Raw genomic sequence first — 26,161 nt, forward strand, 5'->3', positions numbered from 1 at the left:
CTCTGCCTCAGACTCCACACTTTAACTTTATTTGGAGATCAACAGGGATCAACATAATTAATATATTTATAATACAAAGGGAAGGGTTTTAAATCATGTGTGTAACCACCAATAATCTCTGGTTACAGCACCTAAGGGTCCAATATGAAGAGTACAGCTTTAACTAATCTTAAATATACTGAGGGGCATCACCGTGCTGCAGCTGAGGTGCAGATGAAGGTAGAAAGTGTGTGTGAGCTGATGTGAATTCAGCAGCATGGATCAGTGTGAGGACACTAAAACCACTCTGTGTGGGGAATATGAGAGCCAGAGCAAAGCTCCATCTCTAACTGTCCATTACTCTTCTATCAGCTCTCACATCAAACCATCAGCAGCAAACTTCTCCCAGTGCTGGAACTGGAGCCAGTTGTGTTCTTCCAGAGTGACCACAGAGAGGATTTTAATCAGTTTAGGATCAATATTCTGCCTCAGTGAGCTGAGTTGTGTTTGAGTGGTGGTGAAATGTAAAGAACTGTCTCTTTCTGCAGTGAAGTGGCTTTAGTGGGGTATGAAAATGTAAAAGCTATCAGAAGGTGCCTGTGTGGCTCTCTGCTGATGATTATCTACCCCACAGTTTGTTGCTGCATGTGGACTTGATTGTACGTGAGCTTCCCCTGAATAACTATTTGCATATGCTGAGCAGTTATTGTGGTCCTTCATGTGCAAAACAGGAACATCAGTGAAACGAGTAATCCAGGATGGTTCTTCTGGTAATTCTAGTGATCTAAACTTAACCGGCTCGTAGATGAAGGAGGACCCAGATTCACATGCAGGAGTCAGAGGAATGAGAACTTCATTCAGAACTCAATGAGCAGCCCTGGTCATACATGTGCTGAGGGAGGCGATGACTAATACAATCAGTAACAGCAACCAGGAGTGAAGCAGAAGCAGAACTGAACAAAAGGGACTGAGCAAACAAAATGAAACAGGAAGCAAACTGACTGATGTGCAAAAGGGAACTAATTTCAAGATGAAAAAGAACAGAAATCCAGAGAACAAGATCAACATGAAAACTGAAACATTTAACGTAATAGCTTGCAAAATATGGAAAAATAGCGCTGAAAAAGAACATTTCCCACTTAAATAACACTAAACTTAACACAATTTAGCAGCTATGATGTGAACATAAAAAGAATAAACTCATCTGGCCATTTCACCCACACATTTATCAGCAGGTCATACTTTTCTGCTGCTGCTGGTACAAATGTGCCTTTCTCTGCTCTGCAGGTCATCTCTCATACTGGGGAACAGATTCTTTTCAACCTTTTGCTGTATCCTGACACTGGATTGGCTGCAGGAACTGGATGAGCGCTGGTCTCTGAGCACTTGGACTGGGTTTGGTTTCAGATTCATTTGCACATTGATGCTAAAAGAATCTTCTAAGCATCTCGCTCTGTTATTATTGCTTTTACTGTCATTTCTAAGAGCTTGAATATGCAGCTGGGCTCGAGTTCGGTGATGCACACTTTCATCTCCATTGATCCTTTCTGCAGTTCCACCACTGCTGGAACACTGATTAAAGGTGAAATAACACAAGGCCAGGGCCGTACGCAGGGCCCAAAAAATACTGAGGTCATGAGTCAGAACTTCTACTCGGGTTCAGGGGCTCCCCTGGACATTTTTTTAATTCCGTTATTTAAATCTGGCCATTTTCAGAGTCTTAAAGGAACAAAAACAACATCATAATGACTTTTAGGTTTATTTGTTTTGTTTGTTATCAGAGAACATCAGCCTCATCCTAAATGATTTGCAAATGAGTTACAATGTAAAACTGCAGAATGAATTTCATCAAGTCATGGATTAGGAATAAAAAGGAATGAACTGTCCTGGGACAGAGGGATAATATATACAAATGCTTCATATTTCCTTCAGTATTTAAAATAGATACCCAAGCCCTATTACACTATCATGTTGATGATCGTGTCTAATCTGTTCACTCTTGTTAAGAAAAACCAGCTTTTGAACATATTTCTGTTATAATCTTACACAATACTTCAATTATCCTGCATTATACATCTGACTTTTAAAACGTATACAGGTCTGGCATAGTCTCTTCCTTTTATAGTACTTGCTCTCCCTCTATCACTGCTCCTCTTCTTGCTGCTTGGCCCAAAGATGAGCTTGGTTTGGCTCAGCCTTTTCCTCCCTGTCCTGTTTTCCCTTTAGTGAAGAATATAAAAAACCTTAATGCTAACGTCAATAATATTGTTAATATTGTACATTTTTACACTTATATCTTAATACCCTACTCTCAACACTTTTTTACTGAAGCATTTTTCTTATTTTGTGTGGACTTATTTTGCCAAGTTTTTTTTTATGCGACATATTTATATTTAAATTCTTATCTTTAATTCTTGGTAGCAGGTAAAAAGAAAATTTCACTGCACATTGTACTATGTATGATTATGTATGTGACAAATAAAACTCGTGAATCTATAAACACAGTCAAATACTAAACTGATAGAAATGAAAACAATACTCCATTTCAACAGCATGTTTTCAGATGTGTCAGAAATCTTTAAAAAAAAAACCTTGAGGGCGCTGCGGAGCTTTTGAAATTTGAGGTAAAAATGGGGCATTCTGAGGCTTTTTGAAGGACCATTATGGTGACTCCTGAAGTAAGGGCAAGTTACCACAGAAAATTATTTATTATCATTATTATTTTCAAAATGAACGGGGTGTTTTATTTTGTTTCTGCGCACGACTTCCTGTCCCGCGCGAGCTGCTCTGTGCAGTGTTGCTGCGTTGTGCTCCGGCATCCGGCAGAAATATAGAACAGGTTCAGCATCCAACGTTGAGAAATCAACACTGAATAAACGTTTCATTTTCAATCGAAGACGTCGCTGACATTTCAATCGCAAAATGAATGTTGACTCAACCGGTGGAAATTGATTGACGACCGGTACTGACGGAGTTAACCAAAATTAAACTTTGATTCATGTTTCCTTGCTATCCGAGTAGGACGCTGGGCTGCAATAAAAATATCTCCACATTAAAATGCATTTTTTCTCACAGTCATCTACCACTTAAACTGCTCTCCACCTACATGTTTAGCTTGATGTGCTCCTCTTTCAGTGACTGGTGTGACTGACTGACTCACTAACGGTAACAACATCAAAGTCCGACTTGTGTGGTAGTTACCATAGCGACAGTGCATGTTGTTCTGACGCGCAGCACGTCTGCCCAAACTGAGACTGACGCACTTCACACCCACAATCAAACCACTTCACCATAATGGTTTTTTTTAAACAAATTCTCCAGAAACTGGAAGTGATCAATGCTGGATCATCTTTGGAATCACACAGTCTTAAAGTGGAGCTTCTTCTTCTTATGTTTCTATGCAGCTGAACACTCACATCATGATGATGACTGACGTGTGTAGAAATCCTGCTCTTCAGCACATTTCATTTCTCATCCAACGAGGTTTAAAGTTCCCATTTTTCAGCTTTGACGCTGCTTCCACATCTCTTATTGTCTTTAATGCAGCTTCAGCTGTTATTTGATGTCTTTTGTTGAAACATGTGATCACCTCATGACACATCAGGAAGTTGATCAGCTTCAGCTGCTGCTGATTTGTTGGCAGACGCCTCAGTTTCTCTTTGGCTCTAAGTTTGCTGGTTCCTGGATTTCCTGGATCTGTTGACATGTCCCAGGTACTTGTTGTGTTTGATCCTCATACATTTAACTTTGTCCTTAGAAAGGATGAGTTCCAAAAAGGGAAACAGGGACTGCTTTTGCATTTGACACAGCCGATATCATGCCAATGTTAATTTGGGGCTGCAGTTTTTGCTTTAGTTTCAGACTTGTTATTAGACTGGAATGTTGAGGAGTTTCTGTGACAGATAGGCTCCAGTCCCCCTGAAACCATGAATTAAATTAAACGGGTAAAGAAAGCGGAAGGTGCTTTGATTTTGTTGGACTTTTAAGCTCCATAGCTGAGTGCTTCTGTACAGCTCAGAGGCACATAGAGATTCATACCTGATATAAGTGTCTCCCCAACCTGCTGCCAGAGCTCTGCTTTTACAGCTTAGTTGGTGTTGTGTTTTTCAGTGATGTCATAAAGAGCTCCTCTCTCTGAATCATGGTTATCAGCAGGTCCTCAGTTTGTTCACACCAGATGGGCAAGTTTCTGTTAAACTCTTGCTTGTGTGGAGAGATGCGTGATGCAAGAAGTCAGACATTTTGCTTCAGGGAGACATAAATAGTGAAAGAGCAACACTACTGTCTTGATGTGTTATCAGTGGTGCAACGAATGCTGGATCATATCTCTGGTCTGCTACCTGCTCATGAGTTTTGCTTTTAAATTGATCTTTTATTTCTGTTTTTCACTTTCTTGTCCCTGGTGGTTCCTGCAGGAATCCTCACATGCCTCTGCAGTTATCTGCACCTTTAAAAGGTGGATAAGGCACGAATGTCAGGGAGGGTTGCTGCTCCTGCAGTTAGATTTTTACTGTCGTTTCCTTTGCCTCTTTTTTTTCTACTTGCAGTTGAGTTGCTAACAGGGCAGGAGGGTTGACAGTATCTGGGTTCATGGAAACACAGGAGTCAGTTACAGAGTACCACAGCTTCTGAAGGTGCTGCTTAGGCCCGACACCTTTTTAGATTGAAACAACTTTCAGAGAATTGGTTCAGCATTTCAGAGAGGAGATCTACTTCCTGATGACACAGCACTCACTGTTTTGGTTAAATAAAGCTGCCTCACCTGTGACTGCTGTGCTTTTCTTGCACAAACTGGGCGTGCACTGGACTGGACTGGCCTGCAGTCCTTGCCCAACAGAGAAGGTTGGAGAACTTTGAAACAACCACCACCCCGTGCTGTCGCACACCTTAAGACGTGTTTGCAGGAAGAATGGAAGAATGGGACAAATGTGGGTCCACACCTGTCAGCTGTGGACAGGGCAGTAAAAGCTAAACTGGATAGATAAGAAATCGTTAACACTTGGACAATAGCAGTAAATAATAACAGCAGATTATGATGGCTTTGAGGGAATAAAAATGGTTCAATAACCACAATAAATCAAATGTACATTTGTGGTGGAAATAGAAATAAACATGGTAACATAAAGTGTGAATACTGATTATATTCATTCTGTATTTTATTTGTTCTTTAACCACAACAACAGTAGAAAGTGTATGGAAATAATATTTACAAACACACATGAATACACACATGCATGCATTTATACATTAATAATATAATACATGTTTCAAAGAGAGAAAAATAAACAAGATCAAATTAAATGAATAATAAGATGTAAAAAAAGACAAAAAAGGAGACAGAAAGACAGGACTCTTCTTTGAGCTTCAAACGTATTTGATTTCCATCAACTGGTTTGATTCATATGTGATTAAAATAATTGTCAGAATTTGTTTCTGAGTCGTCAGTTTCATTTGATGGAGACGTGAGTTTAGTTCTCAGACTTGGTTCTGGAGGTCTTTACCTGTATATAAAAGCAGCACACTTCAACAGACCCAACGCTCTGACAGATATGCTTAAATAATACGTCATATTTGTGTTGTGTAGACAGTCAGATTGTCCCTTTTTGTCCCTTTGTTTCCTCTGCTGTCATCCAGAAACAGTCTGATGTCCTGTTCACGTTTTTCACCATGTCAAAACGCAGACTTGGGCTTGAGAAGCCTGTTTAACATTTATTCTGTTTTACCCTGAAAAGACAGAGGCCATGTAATACCACCTGGGGGTCTCTGAAAGGCGTATTTCTGCTCTCTTGGTGGAAATAAAACAAAAAAAGATGTGAGTTCACAACAGGTTTGTTACTGCAGCACATTTACAGCAGCTTAGAAGAATGAAATGGGCTCAGTTTGTCATTTTGCTCCAAGAAAGTATCAGAAAATATGAGCCAGCTCTGTTTCATTCATCATCCTAAGTTCTGCTCATTAAGTAAATTCATCTTGGCTGATTGCAGCTCAGTGATTCCTCTCTGATATCACAGTTTGTCACATGTGCAGCAAACTAACTGCAGCTGACATCAACTGAATGGTCTCAGTTGAGCTGCAGGGAAACAAAATGTAAATGTATGTACAGACTGAGCTTTCTGTTCTACGGGGTATTTCTCAGACATTAAGAGAATCTTTGTTCTAAACTCAACACAGAATCAGGGAAGACAATCAGACGCAGACACAGGAGGAAGGGCAAGGTACCTGAAAGGAGAGGGACGTTAGTGATTTCAAAATAAAACAGGAAATGACGAGACAAGACAAGAATCAAAACTTGAATCGTGACAGATTTCTTTTTAAAAAAAAACAGAGGTTTAAAAATACTTTTGACAGTAAAATTGCACATTGGAAAACAACTTAGACCCCAAAAAGTGACCAAAGTCCGACTGTGTTTGAAGTACTTGAGGGAACTGAAAAAATGACATTAACATTAACTATCATGGCACAAGAAGCTCTGACAATGAAGACATTTTCTTGAAGTCCATGTGTGTGAAATGTTGGGATAATCTGTGTTTATATTTGAGTCACCTTCAAATGAAGAGAAGTTACAACATGAACAAGGGAACCCAGAGAAGGATGCAAGATTTGGATAGCAAGCATTTCCCAGCTGGTTGGCTGTTGTCATGCTTCCTGAGCGATTTACACAAGTCAAACAAATTCCCAACATCTGACACTGAAACACATGTTTGGTCCTGCAGTAAACCTGGAGATTAAGAGGGGTTTCCCCTTTTTTATCCTTTCAAAATAAAGAATGAGCAGATTTCTCACTCATTTTGGTCACAGGCCCATTATACGTGACTTACAGTTTATCATAGAGGGAGAAGGACCAGGAGAGGAGCCGTTCATCCCTGCACTCTGTGGGGCTACAGACCGGTGCGCAGCCGCAGCTTCTCTGCAGACTCAGACTGAGTCAAATGAACACGGAGCAAACGACTCCCCTGCTCCATGGAAATTTAACTATGGCTGCAGCCCTGACGTTTAATGTACTCATAAACAACTGTTGCTTTCATTCGCGTGACATATTTTTCCTTCACCCACACTGTATTCAAAGTAAAAAAAAACTTCACCATTTCTCCAAGGAAAGACAGCGCCAGTGCATTATGAAGCTCATTTATCCTCCTCTCTGCGTCAGACACATTAAAGCTGCGTTCACTGAAAAAAACGTTATTTCCACGTTGCAAATTTGAAAGTCCGGCCAAAATGCCATCCTGTCAACTTGGTGAAAACGGAAAACTCGTGCTACAACATTTCAAATGTGGGACTTTCAAAGTAATTAGGCTTTGGAACTGTAAAAAGGTTTGAAGAAAATCACAGGACTATGGTGGGAAACCGCCCAAACTCGCTTTAACCATGAACCGAATAGGCCAACGTTAGGCCTGTTTGAGTCACTGTAACAAATATCTATTATATAGCTGCTTGAACCATATGTTTCTTTTAGTTTTTCACCTAATTGGCTTGAGAGGCTGATGCTGATCCTGCACATGTTCTTCTCTCGTGTTGGTTCTCTGCAGCTGAAAGTGAGACTCTCAGATAACTTAGTGTCTGTCGACCTCTTCTGTTCCCTGTGTGTAGTTTTGTGTTCAGCGTCACACAGAGAGACCGAGGCTGCTTAGTTAGATGAAATCATCACAAATTGCTCATTTTTAAACAGTTACATTATATTCTAGAAGTCAGAACACAGTAATATATGTTGTTTCAGCATCTATAAAAAGCTGATTTGTGACTGATTATCTAGCTTACGGCCATACCACCCTGAACACGTCCGATCTCGGAAGCTAAGCAGGGTCGGGCCTGGTTAGTACTTGGATGGGAGACCGCCTGGGAATACCAGGTGCTGTAAGCTTTTTACACCTGCAGGAGGCGCTGCTGCTCACTCAACACGGACAGCTTCATGACATACTTCACATCAGGAAGGAAATCGGTCAAATAAATTCACTTTTCAATCTTTGTCAAAGACTGGAAATGAGCGCACACATAAACCTCATTTAGGTCACTCTGTCATATCATCTTCCAGCACTGCTCAGCTCACAGTGACTTCATCTGTCTCAATTCTTCTCGATACCAAACACACACACAGATATTATTGTCTCACATTAGTCTGCAGACTGTTAACAGATCTTCCTGCAGTCTGCAGATTCATCCCATTTCCTTCCTTCCTAAGAATCCCTGCTGATATCCAAGGTGCTGATCCCAGATCTGCTCAGATGTCCCAGGTTCTCCTCTTCTTTTATCCTCACACACTGAACTGTCTCCTCATCTACGTGTTAACAACCAGAACCCACTGATGTGGGCTCAGAAATAAAGTTTCCAATGTTTTACAAACACAAATGAATAAATTACAGAGATTTACTGAGGCCAGATAGAAAAAGTGCACGTGCAGCCACTTTAAACTGTCAAACAGGCAACTTTATATCTAACAGCAAACACTGAGAGCTGCTCTGCAGAATAAATACTTTTACTGGTGGAAGTGTTAGTAAATGTTGCTGATGACACTTTGATTCTTTTACCTGAGTGAGGTTTTAGATGCAGAACTTTTACTGGGAGTTGAATATTTCTCAGTGTGGCATCAGTGCTTGTAAAGGATCTACACCACTGTCACCTTTTATAAGTGAATTATAAGCTAAAGGCTTCCTGTTTGCCCCAGGTTAGGGCTAAGCTGATCCGGGTCAGGGGGTAAGTTGCACCGTCTGGGGGTGAACTGACCATCAAACTGAATCTAAATCAAAGCCATAAGAAATTTCAACCATAACTTACCTCTTTGAAAAACTCATTTAAAAGTCCATTATTGTTTTGTAAGTGGTCATATTAATTTTCTTCAGGATAACTTCACATTAAATCTGATAAAAAAAAAATGTCATTAAAGTTGGAATCTTCCCTGAAACAGAAATGCTGAAGTGGAATGAATGAATAAATGTCCCCAAAACTTTCCATCCTTCCACTTTCTTTAATTCATGGTTTCAGGGGGACTGGAGCCTATCTGTCACAGAAACTCCTCAACATTCCAGTCTAATAACAAGTCTGAAACTAAAGCAAAAACTGCAGCCCCAAATGAACATTGGCATGATATAGGCTGTGTCAAATGCAAAAGCAGTCCCCGTTTCCCTTTTTGGAACTCATCCTTTCTAAGGACAAAGTTAAATGTATGAGGATCAAACACAACAAGTACCTGGGACATGTCAACAGATTCAGGAAATCCAGGAAACAGCAAACTGAGAGCCAAAGAGAAACTGAGGCGTCTGCCAACAAATCAGCAGCAGCTGAAGCTGATCAACTTCCTGATGTGTCATGAGGTGATCACATGTTTCAACAAAAGACATCAAATAACAGCTGAAGCTGCATTAAAGACAATAAGAGATGTGGAAGCAGCATCAAAGCTGAAAAATGGGATCTTTAAACCTTGTTGGATGTGAAATTAAATGTGCTTGAAGAGCAGAATTTCTACACACGTCAGTCATCATCATGATGTGAGTGTTCAGCTGCATAGAAACATAAGAAGAAGAAGCTCCACTTTAAGACTGTGTGATTCCAGAGATGATCCAGCATTGATCACTTCCAGTTTCTGGAGAATTTGTTTAAAAAAAGAAGCTTTCTGGTGAATTGATTTGATTGTGGATGTGAAGTGTGTCAGCGCCCCCTGCAGGTTGTAGAGAGAAGAGAAAAAGCTTACAGCACCTGGTATTCCCAGGCGGTCTCCCATCCAAATACTAACCAGGCCCCCTGCTTAGCTTTCGAGATCAGGCGTGTTCAGGGTGGTGTGGCCGTAAGCAAAAGTCACCGTAACAAATATCTATTATATAGCTGCTTGAACCATATGTTTCTTTTATTTTTTTCACCTAATTGGCTTGAGAGGCTGATGCTGATCCTGCACATGTTCTTCTCTCTCGTGTTGGTTCTCTGCAGCTGAAAGTGAGACTCTCAGATAACTTAGTGTCTGTCGACCTCTTCTGTTCCCTGTGTGTAGTTTTGTGTTCAGCGTCACACAGAGAGACCGAGGCTGCTTAGTTAGATGAAACCATCACAAATTGCTCATTTTTAAACAGTTACATTATATTCTAGAAGTCAGAACACAGTGATAGATGTTGTTTCAGCATCTATAAAAAGCTGATTTGTGACTGATTATCTCGCTCACGGCCATACCACCCTGAACACGCCCGATCTCGTCCGATCTCGGAAGCTAAGCAGGGTCGGGCCTGGTTAGTACTTGGATGGGAGACCGCCTGGGAATACCAGGTGCTGTAAGCTTTTTACACCTGCAGGAGGCGCTGCTGCTCACTCAACACGGACAGCTTCATGACATACTTCACATCAGGAAGGAAATCACTCAAATAAATTCACTTTTCAATCTTTGTCAAAGACTGGAAATGAGCGCACACATAAACCTCATTTAGGTCACTCTGTCATATCATCTTCCAGCACTGCTCAGCTCACAGTGACTTCATCTGTCTGAATTCTTCTGGATACCAAACACACACAAATATTATTGTCTCACATTAGTCTGCAGAATGTTAACAGATCTTCCTGCAGTCTGCAGATTCATCCCATTTCCTTCCTTCCTAAGAATCCCTGCTGATATCCAAGGTGCTGATCCCAGATCTGCTCAGATGTCCCAGGTTCTCCTCTGCTTTTATCCTCACACACTGAACTGTCTCCTCATCTATGTGTTAACAACCAGAACCCACTGATGTGGGCTCAGAAATAAAGTTTCCAATGTTTTCCAAACACAAATGAATAAATTACAGAGATTTGCTGAGGCCAGATAGAAAAAGTGCACGAGCAGCCACTTTAAACTGTCAAACAGGCAACTTTATATCTAACAGCAAACACTGAGAGCTGCTCTGCAGAATAAATACTTTTACTGGTGGAAGTGTTAGTAAATGTTGCTGATGACACTTTGATTCTTTTACCTGAGTGAGGTTTTAGATGCAGAACTTTTACTGGGAGTTGAATATTTCTCAGTGTGGCATCAGTGCTTGTAAAGGATCTACACCACTGTCACCTGACTCAAAATCAACACTAATCAAATTGAAAGAAGTTCATAATCAGCTTTTTTAAGTGAATTATAAGCTAAAGGCTTCCTGTTTGCCCCAGGTTAGGGTTAAGCTGATCCGGGTCAGGGGTTAAGTTGCACCGTCTGGGGGTGAACTGACCGTCAAACTGAATCTAAATCAAACCCATAAGAAATTTCAACCATAACTTACCTCTTTGAAAAACTGATTTAAAAGTCCATTATTGTTTTGTAAGTGGTCATATTAATTTTCTTCAGGATAACTTCACATTAAATCTGATAAAAAAAAAATGTCATTAAAGTTGGAATCTTCCCTGAAACAGAAATGCTGAAGTGGAATGAATGAATAAATGTCCCCAAAACTTTCCATCCTTCCACTTTCTTTAATTCATGGTTTCAGGGGGACTGGAGCCTATCTGTCACAGAAACTCCTCAACATTCCAGTCTAATAACAAGTCTGAAACTAAAGCAAAAACTGCAGCCCCAAATGAACATTGGCATGATATAGGCTGTGTCAAATGCAAAAGCAGTCCCTGTTTCCCTTTTTGGAACTCATCCTTTCTAAGGACAAAGTTAAATGTATGAGGATCAAACACAACAAGTACCTGGGACATGTCAACAGATCCAGGAAATCCAGGAACCAGCAAACTGAGAGCCAAAGAGAAACTGAGGCGTCTGCCAACAAATCAGCAGCAGCTGAAGCTGATCAACTTCCTGATGTGTCATGAGGTGATCACATGTTTCAACTAAAGACATCAGATAGACATGGCTTTAACAGCTGCAGACCAATATCAATACTTTCACAGTTTGTTCAGAAACTAGATAGTTTTATTGAAAACAACAGCTTATTGAATGAGAGTCAATATGGGTTTGGGTCAAATAGGTCTACAGCTGCAGCAATAATGAAGGTGACAGAAGAAATCCCAACTGCAACGGACAGAAAGAAGTTTACCATATGAACCATTCATTGAGCTGAAGAAAGCTTTTCACACTATTGATCATTCAATATAACTTTCAGAGTTAAATAGCTTTGGTGTGAGAGGAGTTGCTTTAAAGGGGAACTCCTGTATTTTAAAACCTGGACCTTATTTCTGGCATGAAATACGTTTCATCTACTCACAGAACAGTTTGGTGAAAGTCGGCGTCCTTCGGGAGCTATTTAGAAAACTCGCGATCAGCGTATATCCATATAACGGAGTTAATGGGACGATGCAGCCTCTAAATAAGACATTATCTGTCTTAATTTCACCAATACTTTAAGAAAAATGAATGAACGAACGTGTACTATAGCTCTGTTAGCTCATAGGTGCTGTTATGTGGCTACTTGCGGCTATAGGAGAGCTAACGGAGGGATTTCTACACAGGCCCTCTACTGGGACAACCAATTTAACCAATTTAAAACAAATGTGTATCTCAGCTGCAGGAGTCAAACTTTGGAATTCTCAACATAATGATTTAAAAGGTTTTTCAGATGTTTTCCTGTTCAAAAAAATTTATGAGGAGAAAACAATTGGACATTAAACAAGACATTAGACAGTGGAAGGAGCTGCACCCATCTGTCCCAGACAGCCCTGATGGGAGCAGGCTGGTCAGATATTTCTCTGGTATCTCTGTTGTCAAATCTGAGGACTCTTGATATCATTTGAAAGGTCTGAAGTGACATTGTTGCTCGAAAATATTTCTTCCTGTCGATGCGTCCCAGAGGCGATCAGTGGCCTCATTGCAGGATCTGTGCACTCCAGCAAAAAGAAGAAGCATCCAGGTGTTCCTCATCAGTGTCTTTCCACATGTTGCCATGGAGTTTTGTTCCTTCAAGGTTTGACTCTTTTTAATGGCATAAATAGCTCAAAACATGTGTTGATGTCACTGATTGTGGTCACAGCAAACCCTGTGATTCCAGGAGTCATTTTGATGACGTCTGCAGCAGCTGCCCTGCCATCATGTACATCATGAGGTACTGAGCTCCAACACATCTTACCATTTTTGGACTTGAGTCTTTCAGCAGGAGCAGCTTCAGCACCGGTGACCTCCTCATCAGATGAGTGTCTTCTGGATGATATTCCACTTTGTCTTCCTCCTCAGAAACCTGCTCATCCGTATCTCCATGCTGCTCTGTGTCCTCTCCCTCATGTTCACCAGAAATATTATCCAGAACTTCTCTCACTGAGAATCTTCTTTTCATTTTGGCATGCTGCACATTGGAGATGTGCACTCTGCAGGTCACCAACTCCACACTGAACTGAGCTCACATGTGTGGACATGCCCGTCTTTGCTTGTTCTGTTTCTGTGCAGGTAAACTGGATAACAAGGCAAAATGAGAATCCCCTAAAGCTCACATGATGAGGAGAGGAGCTGGCTGTCAGTGTGTTGGCTGTCAGTGCCCTGATGATGTCAGCTGTGGCTCTAATTATTGCTTTCTAATCTTATTTTTGTAACTGGGTCGAAACCGACCCTCACAACACAGAAGCCATAATTTCAGCCTGAGCTTTTTACAATTTAGTTTTATTTTGGTTCCTGACAATAGATAAATCAACTCCAGTTAACTGTAAAGATGAAAAACTGTGGTATTCATGTCTCATCCCATCATCACCATTACAGCACCGCTGCTGGAGCTGATACAGACACACAGGAGACTTCTAACATTTTATCAGTATCAGTTTTACACAGACAGCTGGATCCTTGGCTTCTAGTTCTACAGTGAGGAACCTTGGAGTTATTTTTGACCAGAATTTATCATTTGACGCACATATAAAACTGGTTTCTAGGACTGCCTTCTTTCACCTTCGTAATATTGCTAAAATCAGGAACATCCTGTCTCAGGGTGATGCAGAGAAACTAGTTCATGCATTTGTTACTTCAAGATTGGACTACTGTAATTCCTTATTATTGGGCTGTCCCACATATTCTCTGAAAAGCCTCCAGCTGATCCAAAATGCTGCAGCCAGAGTTCTGATGAGAACTAACAGGAGAGATCATGTTTCTCCAGTTTTAGCTTCTCTTCATTGGCTCCCTGTTAAATTCAGAATAGAATTTAAGATTCTTCTTCTCACATATAAAGTTCTTAATGACCGAGCTCCATCATATCTTAAAGATCTCATTGTAAGATATTTTCCAAACAGAGCACTTCACTCCCAAACTGCAGGTTTACTTGTTGTTCCCAGAGTTTCTAAAAGTAGAATGGGAGGCAGAGCCTTCAGTTATCAGGCCCCTCTCTTGTGGAATAAGCTGCCAGTAAATGTCCGGGAAGCAGACACCCTTTCCACTTTTAAGATTAGGCTTAAAACTTTCCTTTTTGATAAAGCTTATAGTTAGGGATGGCTCAGGTAATCCTGAAACATCCCATAGTTAAGCTGCTATAGGCTTAGACTGCTGGGGGACCTCATCTGTCACACCTTTCCTCACTTTGCTCTCTTTTTCCCCCTGTTTAATTTCTCAATTGCTATTATGTACATGTGACATTATTGTGGTTATTAATTTCTGTTTCCCTGTTCCAACAGGTGTCCTTTGAATGGTGTTATGGTGTTTTTCCCCCCTCTTTTCCCTCTTTTCTGTCTTCTCAAACCCCAGCTGGTCGAGGCGGATGGCCACCCTTCCTGAGTCTGGTTCTGCCAGAGGTTTCTTCCTGTTAAAAGGGAGTCGTTCCTTTCCACAGTTGCCACAGGCACACTCAGGACGGGAGATTAGACTGAAGACAAGTTTCAGTGCAATCTGTTGGTTTCCTTAGCTAGGATATTATTTTTTAATTGGCTCTACATGAATTAATTTGATTATTTTGAAATTAATTAATTGAATTCCAATTGGCTTGAATTGGACTATATTATTTAAGTGAAAATTGAAATGACAATGCAGTCTTAACAAACCTTTAATAGGTCAAATCTACATGTGAGTTAAGAGCTAATATTGGACTCTTCTCTGGACTCTGGTCCAGCCAGCCAGGAGTACAGAAAGTTTGCAGGTTAGGGGTCAGCTTTAGTTTTCAGGCAGCTCAACTCTGCAGGTTTTTACCTCTTCTGAAGTCCAGCAGCCGTATGAGAGCTCATGTTTCATTTCACGCACTTGAATGCACCAGGGAGAAGATTTAGGTTAACATTTCAGAAGAAGATCATGATTTAAGAATTTCAAGCGGAAACTTCCTTGTTCCCTCCCTAAACTGATCTGAAGGTGGGAGGATGTGTGAAACCATTGTGTGATAGTAGAGGAGCTCTTAAGTGAAGATCAGCTGCAACAAAAGGAGGTGGAATTAGTTTTGTATCACAGCACAGACGGTGTTTCTGCTCTGAGAGTCACACACTGCTCTGCCAAATGGAGGAAATGGCTCAGAAAAGTGTTAAACTGGACTTGGAAACCTTCTCTTGTTCGATCTGTCTGGATCTACTGAAGGATCCGGTGACTATTCCCTGTGGACACAGCTACTGCATGAACTGTATTAAAGGCTACTGGAATGGAAAGAATAAGAAGGGAATTCACAGATGCCCTCATTGCAGGAAAACTTTCACACCGAGGCCTGTCCTGGAGAAAAGCACCATGTTAGCTGATTTAATGAAGCAGCTGAAGAAGACTGGACTCCAAGCTGCTCCTGCTGATCACTGCCATGCTGGACCTGAAGATGTGGCCTGTGATTTCTGCTCTGGAAGAAAACTGAAAGCCATCAAGTCCTGTTTATTCTGTCTTTTCAAAGAAATCTTACTCAGCTCTGATCATTAATGAGAATATGATGAAGAAATTTTGAGATTTTGTGGTGGGGCTGAGAACTGTTCAACTCTCATTGTCCTGTTCCACGTATTGTTTAAGGACCGACACAGGTACAAGGGTCAAGGGTGCTGGAGAAGGCCTATCTATCTTATTTCAGCTTCTATCTAAACCTTGTTTCACTGAATGTCTCATGACCTTGTGTGGCATAAATAGCAATAGTATAATCTTTTTAACTCAGACAACTCTGTGTCAGTTTCCTGATATGTCATGCAGACACCTTGCTATGAAAATAAATGTTTTGTGTTAATTGTCTCTGAGTCTCATTTTGAGAGAATTTTCTTGACACCAACACAACAGACATTTGAAACAGTTTCACAGCTTGAAGTTGAGCCTTGTGCCCTTTTAGTGTTGGAACAGCCTTAACTTTCAACTTCAGTCATTAAACAGTTATCTGGAAAGTACAGGGAACAAATCCAAACCTTTTTCAGACTGTTAAAGATTTCTGGGTCTTTGGGGAATATAAGTCCAACTTTCCCTCGTAACCAAACACACATTTTCTTCAAAAATATCTCTGTAAAGCATGAGAAGTGTTGACATCTGACCTTTAATAAAATGCAGAACAATGAAATACAGACTAGTGTAAAGCTAGACTTCACATTAAAATGAAATTATATATTGTGTCTACAGATGTTGTATATTTACATAAATACCCACAGCTTGTGCAAAGCTACTTCGTGAATCTTAACTTTAAACAAAATATAAATGTTCAGTATAACAGAATAAAATATGTTTCTAGTTTCAAACAGATTGCATATAGTTCTGTCCATACACTCATAATCGATGCCATGTTTGTCTTGAATGGTGGGAGAGCTGGCCACAGTTAAAACAATCCCAACAATTTATAAAGAACTTTCAATAGTTCTTCAAACATGTGCTACCCACAGAAAATTCAGAACAAAAGTCTTGACAAGAGAAGGTGGTAATCCACACAAAATAGTTTTAATCTGAACAAAAGAAAGGCTTTTGATTGGTAGTTACTGTTCCTGCTCCCAAGTTAACGTTGTCTTATATGCTATAAAATTTGTTGATTTAAACCAGTCATTTATCTGCAGTGTGAGTATGTTCGTGTCTCTTTAGACTAGATAATTGAGTGAAAGCTGCTTCACAATGACCACAGCTGTATGGTTTCTCTCCTGTGTGAATATGTTGGTGTTTCTCTACACCAGATAATGCTGTGAAGCCTGCCCCACATTGACCACAGCTGTATGGTTTCTCTCCTGTGTGAATACGTTGGTGTGTCTTTAGACTAGATGATTGAGTGAAAGCTGTACCACATTGACCACAGCTGTATGGTTTCTCTCCTGTGTGAATACGTTGGTGTGTCTTTAGACTAGATGATTGAGTGAAAGCTGCCCCACACTGACTACAGCTGTATGGTTTCTCTCCTGTGTGAATACGTTGGTGTTTCTTTAGGTGAGATAATTGAGTGAAAGCTGCCCCACACTGACCACAGCTGTATGGTTTCTCTCCTGTGTGAATACGTCGGTGTGTCTTTAGACTAGATAAGTGAGTGAAAGCTGTTCCACACTGACCACAGCTGTAAGGTTTCTCTCCTGTGTGAATACGTTTGTGTGTCTTAAGCTTGGAAGATGTAGTGAAAGCTGCTCCACACTGACCACAGCTGTATGGTTTCTCTCCTGTGTGAATACGTTGGTGTGTCTTTAGACTAGATAATTGAGTGAAAGCTGTTCCACACTGACCACAGCTGTAAGGTTTCTCTCCTGTGTGAATACGTTGGTGTTTCTTTAGACCAGATAATGCGGTGAAAGCTGCCCCACACTGACCACAGCTGTATGGTTTCTCTCCTGTGTGAATACGTTGGTGTCTCTGTAGATTAGCTAATTGAGTGAAACCTGCCCCACACTGACCACAGCTGTATGGTTTCTCTCCTGTGTGAATACGTTTGTGTGTCTTAAGATTGGAAGATGTAGTGAAAGCTGCTCCACACTGACCACAGCTGTAAGGTTTCTCTCCTGTGTGAATACGTTGGTGTGTCGTAAGATGGGAAGTCTTAGTGAAAGCTGCCCCACACTGACAACAGCTGTAAGGTTTCTCTCCTTTATGAAGCTTCTGATGATACCTCAGATGTGATGATCTTTTGAAAACTTCCCCACAGTGCTTATAACGGCACCATCTGGATCCCTCTTGGGCTATATGTTTCTGCAATGACAGAGAGGAAGAAGACTTTGATCCTTTTGAAGTTAACACAAAAGATTTCTCTAATCTAACCTTTGCTAACCAACATATTCTAACTGGACCTGGACGGACCTATCCACACAGGTCTCAATATTTCCGATCAAACGTGAAGGCTGAGGGTGTGTTTATAAGTACCCTCAGCTATCAGTACTATGCTCTGATGTGTTCAGCACACATTCAGGGTTTTAAGCAGTAAACTCTTGCTTTTTGCTCTTTTACTAATTATTTTTTGTCAAGATGAAACTTTGAAAGGGAATTTGTGCTACAATAATTCTAAATGATAGAAGGAAGCACAGTCTTGTCCAAGTTGTACACTTAAACACCATTTAAAGGTTGGGCTGAAAAAGGTTGATGAATAATGGTTTAAATTAATAAAAGTAACAGTTGTGGTAATACATAGCATTCTTTACACTAACCCTTTGTTCCAGCTTACAACCCAGTGGTCTACAGCCATTCAGCTCAACAGCAAACAGGGAAATAGTCTTAGCTTTACTCTAAAACAACTATTTACACTGAGGTAGAGAGCTCTACAAACCTGTCATTTAACATTTAACCATTAAAGTATTACCACCACCAGGTTTAATTAATGTAATCCAGAGACTATAAACACAAATAATGAAGATTAGCTCCTGAACCTCTCAAATCTGAAGCCCACCACAACAATCTGCCCACTGATTTTCTTCCAGCAGATCATTTAGCCTGCAGCACATCTGTATCTCCAGTTCAGAGAGAGAGGAGATGAAACCAGGAAACACCAGAACAAGCGGAGGATACACGGAACTTCAAAACTCGTCCACATGTCTTTAGCGTCCTCCACACTGACCTGTAGTCCGGTGGAACCAGAGGATGAGCCGGCTCTGTTCCTGGTGGAGGGGTTCGGATCCTGGTTCTGCTGCTCCATTCTGGTCCTGGTCCTCCGACTGATGGACTCTGTCTGCAACTGTCAGTACAAACAATAAGATCCAGCGGTGGCGTGCAGCATGTTTTTACACACATCCACTTTTCTTCTTCTCTTGATAAGCTTTCTGAACAGTTTCTAACCATCTAGTCACATTTCATTAAACTTTTAACTGTGGTTTTTATTCAAATTCCTGTGAACTTTAAACTGGTTCTTTAAAGACCCACTAAGGTCACAGTTCAAAATATTTGGAGCTTTTTGATCTAATTCAGAAAAAAATTAATAATATACTCTGTAGAATGACACCCACTGTGTGAAATATCCCATGAATCTCATCTGAGTCAGTGTAACATGATCAACTTAAATCATTTTACTACATTAAGACAAAGATACTGTTTGAGGAAAGGGTCCCAATATCATCCCAAAGCCTGAAGTTCAGATTTTCTCCGTTTCTAAATTTGTTCTCATTTCCAGAAGCTGTCATGGATCCAGAAAAGTAACAGAGTAATCTGAGATTTGTCACAGGTTAAACTCTGAAGCCCACGGTTCAGCACTCAGGGAGCTTCAGTCTGGCCTGAGGCTTGAAACTGAGAAGATGTGATGGTTCAGTGGGGGAATGATCTAGTTCTGTGTGGCTAACAGCACGTCAGCAGCAGCTGTCTGACTGATCTGAGACACTCTGAAGAACAACATGAAGTGGACCATTCTGAGGCTGTCATTTAAATATAAAGGAGTGTTTTTCTGGCATCAGAAGTGCTCGTCCAGTGATTCGTTCCAGAAAGCTGCTTTAGTGAAACCTAAAGTTTGAGATGAAGGAAACTCACAGACCCTTAAAACTCTGAAATGTTTTTCAACCCAAATAACCTACAATCTCCTTTATTTTAATTACGAAATTATCTTAACTGGTAAACTTATGTGTCCAGTTGAAGTGTAAAAAGTGATCTTGTGTTGTGGTCAGATCAGAGTATCAGCTCCTAAAAGTTGCACAGATCCTCCTAATAAGGATCATTTTAGCTCCATTTTAACTCCAGATGTGGGCTTTATGAGTAAATATATGTACAACCTTTTTATAATGCCATCAATCCTTGTTGATTCGTGGATAAAATAAAATATTGGATATATAAAGAAAACTGAATAATGAAGTTTTCATGAGACACTTCTGAAGAGGACAGTCAGACTGTCTTTTAATGGTGTCTTTCTCAGAGTGTAAATCTGAGAAATCGGACACTGATACTGAGGATAACTGTGTATTTCTTCTGCTCGTGTGATACTTTCCTGGATCACCGACAAGTTTTTATAATAATGCTATGACTCCTCTTCATGTTTTTGCTCCAGTTTTATCAAAAAGCCAAACGATACCCAGATAAGCCTGGAAAGAACTATTCTAAATTTTACATTGATCATCAAACTTTTTAAATGACAAAAGATTTCAGCAAAACTACAGAAAGACGTTTATTAAAAAAACTGTTAAAAACGGTCAGAAAAGGGCCCAGAAGTATGTTTCACACACAGCTAAAAGGATAAAGCTCCATGTTATTTGTCCATCTGGCCGGCTTAGGGAAATTTATAGCTGAGGCTGTGTGTCTGGTATTGCAGAGCATTAGCATTAGCATTAGCAGGACATGCTAACTGTGAATAGCAGCGAGGTTATTTAAACTTTTTCACTCTCTGGTGCATGTTCTGACTGCCCGTGTCCAGCTGCAGGAATCAAACCAATGACACAAAGCAATTTGAAGGCATTTCTGCAAATGTTTGACCGCTACATGTATTCTTTTCTTGACTTACCTGTACGCAGCTTCCTGTTGTGATGTTCAGAGACGTGCTGACTGAGGCTTGTCTGGAGTAACGGAGGGAACGGTTTGCTGCATTTAGGGGAGGAGCCGAAAATGATGACGTCAGAAGGCTCGCTACTGTATATGTCTATGCTTCGCTATGCGGCCGTACGACGTGACTGCTTCAGGAAGCGGTTCAGTCTAAAGTATTGACAGGTATATAAACGCCCAGTCTCCATTTAAAATGTGTTTTTTTATGGAGAGTTACAGTCAGTTCAGGTTTTGAGTTTGGATAGTTTGGATACTAGAGTTTGGAAAGCATTAATAATAATAACTAGTTTGGAGATAGTTTGGGGAGTTAAGTGAGAGATAGTTTTGAGTTTGAGGAGAGTGAGGAGAGAAGGATAGGTAAGAGGATATATTCAATAATATTTACTTACAGACATGTGATAAGAGGGGCGAGTAGGAGATGAGGGATGGGTGTTAAGGGGAGTAACGAGTGGGGCGGTGAGCTCTCAGTGCCTACAAGAAAGGTGGGAGGTGGGGGTGGGGGGTTGGAGACAATGGAGCAGCAGGGGGTCTCTCAAACCTGGTGTAGAAGGTCTTGAGATCGTCAGCTAGTCCGGGGGAGGGGACGTTTGTGATGGTTCTGAGGGGACTCCACACAACTGCAGGGTCGTTGGTGCCTGAATCACGCTCCAGTCTGGCTCTATAGTCCTCTTTAGCATTTTTGATGGCCTTCTTGAGGCCCTGTCTGGCCAGTCTGAATGTGTCCATGTCACCCTCTCTGTACGCCTGCTCTTTCCGGCGCCTGAGCTCTCTGAGCTGCTTGGAGAACCAGGGCTTTTGGTTATTGTGCCTTGTGATGGTTTTGGTTGGGAGGCAGACCTGCTCACAGAAGCTGATGCAGGAACATACAGTGTCAGAAAAGCTGCCGTTGTCATCCTCAGGGCCCCTCAGTGACTCCCAGTCAGTAGACTCCATGCAGTCCTGAAGCATGTCCCTTGCCTCTGGAGTCCACCTCTTTACTGTAGTCCTGGATGGTTTGGCCCTTCTCAGTTGCTGCCTGTATCTGGGGACCATCTGTATGATGCAGTGGTCGGAGTGTCCAAGGGCAGCGTGGGGGATGGAGCGGTATGAGGGTTTTATGGTGGAGTAGAAGTGGTCCAGTGTGTTGCTGTCCTGCATGGCGCATGTCACCAGCTGTTTGGAGCTCGTCAGTTCCTGGGAGAGGTTACACGAGTTGAAATCTCTCATCACAATAACTACTGAGTTTGGTCGAGAGGTTTCCACAGTGGAGAAAAGAGCAGCTGAATCTTTGGTGAACGTGTTCACAGATGTACTTTGTTAGCCCGGTTTTTTCATTGGAAGCTCAAGAACAAGCTGGAGAAATCGTTTATTAAAAAAGTATTTATTAGTGGTCACAAATAAAGTATATTGCAGCGCTGGACTCGGAGTGCCAGAGCTCCCGCAGGAAATCCGTCAGGCCGAGCCCCGATATCCGGAAACATGTCATATCTATATTCAGCTTTATCTCATAGAAGTTGTTTTCACACTTGTCAGAGTATAATTGGCCAGTTTTTAGTGGCATGATCAGGCCAGCCGCTGTCCTTGTTGTGTTCTTTGGATGTGATAAACAATGTGTGTGTATGTGTGAGTGCTGTTTTAGGCGTGGATCTAATGTACCAGACCTATCTGCCCTAAAAGAGATGTTTTGTCTGACCCAGTTGTTTATGTCATTCTAAGGTCTTGGACCATTTAAGGTCATCGATTGTGCAGTATGAGCAGAGTGGAAAAGTACCAGCTAGGAATATAGGTATTTTTTGGAAAATACAGAATATGAATTTATAATGTCTAAGAACAAAGCCAATTATAACAGAAGCATTACACAGAGGGTTCATCTCCAAAGCAGGAGTTTTGGTCTGTCTTTTTGTTTTAATGTCAATGACCAGTTCAGCAGGTGTGTCCCTCAGAGGAGCTGGAGGCAGCTGTTCAGGGCTACTTTTTCAGAAGAAGGTTTACTGATTGGAAAGGGGGCTCCTCACGGTGACACTTTGTGGGTAAGAGCCTGAATAAGGGCAACTTCTTCTTCTTCTTGGTTCTTGAAGACGTTTCGTCTCTCATCTGAAAGGATTATTCAGCTTTAAACTAGTTGGTGGGAGTATGGACTTCTAAGCATCAGAGTGGTCTTTTACACCAACACGTTGTGCTACATTCAGTTCTTCACTGGCGAGGTTTCAATCTGAAGTTCCCTCAGATCAAATATGTCCACAACCACACAGATGCAAACAAAAACGTATTCAGACAGAAATATTAACCACTGTAATGAGGTGTAGACTTATTTATTGACCTCCTTGCTTTGTTCACAGAAAGTTTCAAGAGTTTTTTTCTCTCTCATGATCTAACTTTTCTCAGTCTGTGATATTGGCTTTTTTAGCGTGAGGTAAAAAGGATCCACAGGAGTCTGGAGGATGGACACAAATACAGGGAAATGAGAGGTATGCCTGACTGCACTGGGATGTTGTTTCCTCACCTGTGAGTCACTTTGGATCAAAGCATCTGCTAAATGACTAAATGGAAATGACATTAATGTCCATGATGACTGTACAGAAACATTCCAACAGAACTGTGTATATGAGCTATCTTTGTAGAAACTGGAAGATATCTGTAACTGGAATTATGACTTGTCCTAATTCACTTACAGATATCCGTAGTTCACATAGCGGATATCTGCAACTGAATTGTAGATATCTGTAATGACAAACCCCATACACATGAATGGCAAAAGTGACGTTTGTCCTAAAAATAAATGTAGTGTTGGATATGCCTGGGACGATAACAAGTTTTGCTTGACGATATATTGTCCCACAAATTATTGCAGAATAAACTATATTATTGTCAACATATACTGTATATCATAATAATGCACACAGTTTAAATTAAAATAAACTTTTATTTCTGTGTTTTACATCATTGTAATTTTTAAGAACGTTTAAATATCCTCAATAAAACAAGAAATAAAATGGACTCTCAGTCTCCCTTAGCACATATTCAGTCTGCCTGTTAAACATTAAAATGGCTTGCCATACAGATCCACGGTCAGCACCTTGAACATCAGGAGTGAAAGAAGAAGATCAGATGAATCTGGAGACTGCAGGAAGATCTGCTGACAGTCTGCAGACTAATGTGAGAGAATAATATTTGTGTGTTTGTTATCCAGAAGAATTCAGACTGATGATGTCATTGTGAGCAGAGCACTGCTGGAAAGTGATATAACAGAGTGACCTAAATTAGGTGCCACGATTTGTGTGTGTGGTCATTCACAGTGTTAGCCTGATTCTTTCATTAGAAGCCCAAGAACAAGCTGGAGAAATCTTAAATTGTTAGTGATCACAGGTAAAGTATAGCAGCGCTGGACTCAGAGTGACAGAGCGCTCGCAGGAAATCCTGAGCCCCGATATCCAAAAATATTTCATATTTCATATAACGCGACCAAGTAAAATTGGCCAGTTATTGGTGACATGAGCAGGCCAACCACCATCTGTGTCATGTTCTTTGGATGAGATAAACAACGTGTGTGTGTGTGAGTGTATTTTCTAGGCATTTATCTAATGTACCAGACCTATCTGACACGATAGAGAAGCTTTATCTGACCCAGTTATTTAGTTCCGTTATGCACTCTTAAAGTCTTGGCCTTTTCAAGGACATACATTACATAGTATGAGCAGAGTGGAAAAGTACAAAATGGGAACATGGCTTATTTAGAAAAATACATAATATGAATACATAATGTCTAATAATAAAGCCAGTTATAACATCATTGATCCACTGACTGACGAAATCTGATTATACTTTGATTCAGGAGGCATAGTAAGATGTGCAGTAGAGTCATTACACAACTTTGGGAGTTTAAAAGAGAAGGAGCGGCAATCCCACTTCCAAAATAATAAAACCCCTCTGAAAATGTGAAAGGTTGGGAAAGCCAGCAATTTGGTCCACTTCAAACTTTCTGTCATGACAGCTTTCTGATACCATTTCTATTTAGAATTCCTTTTTCTACTTGAAATGAGTAACAGATCCCATTTTTAGATTGAGAATGCTTCGTCATTGGAGAGCCTGCAGGACCTGACCGTACACAGCAGCACCATGCTGCAGACTGCAGGGTGTTTTAAACGTGTTGGGTCAATGGAGGAAAAGCATTCAGTTATGAATGATTACCTTCAGTGGTATTTAATTGATAGGAACCACACAGCAGTTGAAAGTAGTGTATTGTATTGCTTTTGCCTCGAGAGAGTTAAGGGTAAAACATGTGACTGCCTGTTACTTAACTCTGCTCTTAAACATCTAATATCCAGAGAGATCCAACAGTACACAAGTTTACGCATCTGCCACATATCCAAAATGTTTCCGGGGATATACGGGAAGATCTAATCTGTAACAGATCCTAGGATACCCTCTATGTACACATCTATAGCAAATCCTAGTATTGGGTATTGTTATAATTGCCTTTGTTCTTAGACATTATGTATTCATATTCTGTATTTTACTAAATAACCTATGTTCCTAGCTGGTACTTTTACACTCTGCTCATACTGCACAATCGATGACCTTAGATAGTCCAAGACCTTAGGATGACAGCAAGACGAAACAACTGGGTCAGACAAAACATCTCTATTGGAGTAGATAGGTCTGGTACATTAGATACACGTCTAAAACAGCACTAACACACATTATTTATCACATCCAAAGAACACGAGGAGGACAGTACAACCTCTGTGAGATAAAGTTGAATATAAATATGGAATGCTTCCGGATATCGGGGCTCGGCCTGATGGATTTCCTGCAAGAGCTCTGTCACTCCGAGTCAAGCGCTGCAATATACTTTACATGTGACCACTAATAAATACTTTGTCATCCCCATAGACTGACTCATCACTATCCTGTAAGTGACACAAATACAGGACATTAAACATTATTCCACTTTCCCTGAATGGAAAACATCAGTGTCACATCCACATCCATCTCTACATTTTTAAAAAGATTGTAAAACCACAAACATAACACGACTGAATGGATCCTAAAGTGATGTCTGACAATGATAATCGCAATTTTAAAGTAGATCAAACTTTTAATTAAATACCCTTTGCAAACAACTTAAGAGTACATTTCTTTACATGTGGCTCCATATATACATCCATGGATAAAACTGCAGTGATGCATAAGCAACTATCTACTTCATGAGTTCCAATATTTTTTGCTTTTCACAGAAAGACAAGTTACATGAAGCTGGCATCCTGACGATGTGCTGTTGTTTTTCATTATATGAGATGACATACTTTACTGTCTTTGTGTGAACACTCATTGTACCCGGTTACGGTGTATTCTGTCCTCAGTCATTGCAATCTTGGGTGCTTGAATAGAAAGTAATTGACAACTTGCTTTTGGAAGATATTTCAGCTTTCTTCTGAATGAGCTGTTCAAATGCTAAATCCACACGTGGGGCGTTCAAGGCTTAGAAGCTGTTGTTTTTAACATTCATACAGT

At 40.7% G+C, this 26,161-nt stretch overlaps 2 protein-coding genes, 1 non-coding gene and 2 pseudogenes across 6 annotated transcripts in view; 2 read left to right on the forward strand and 3 right to left on the reverse strand.

Moving 5' to 3' along the window:
- Positions 1-26,161, reverse strand: part of LOC140292301 (uncharacterized) — a 148,407-nt gene that overhangs the window by 6,574 nt on the left and 115,672 nt on the right. The gene's annotated exons all lie outside the window — the stretch shown is intronic.
- LOC140298781 (5S ribosomal RNA) lies at positions 7,729-7,837 on the forward strand (annotated as a pseudogene).
- LOC140296964 (5S ribosomal RNA) lies at positions 9,655-9,760 on the reverse strand (annotated as a pseudogene).
- LOC140268225 (5S ribosomal RNA) lies at positions 10,118-10,236 on the forward strand. The gene has a single exon (XR_011907521.1). It is a non-coding gene; the product is annotated as a 5S ribosomal RNA (ribosomal RNA).
- LOC140295807 (uncharacterized) overlaps positions 16,790-26,161 on the reverse strand; it is a 38,075-nt gene continuing 28,703 nt past the window's right edge. The window contains exon 7 of the mRNA XM_072379682.1: positions 16,790-17,846. Coding sequence (XP_072235783.1) covers positions 16,790-17,846 — 1,057 coding nt within the window. The remainder of the gene's footprint in view (positions 17,847-26,161) is intronic.

This window comes from Leuresthes tenuis, unplaced genomic scaffold, assembly GCF_036924035.1.
Source record: "Leuresthes tenuis unplaced genomic scaffold, fLeuTen1.0.hap1 SCAF_1, whole genome shotgun sequence".
NCBI lineage: Eukaryota > Metazoa > Chordata > Actinopteri > Atheriniformes > Atherinopsidae > Leuresthes > Leuresthes tenuis.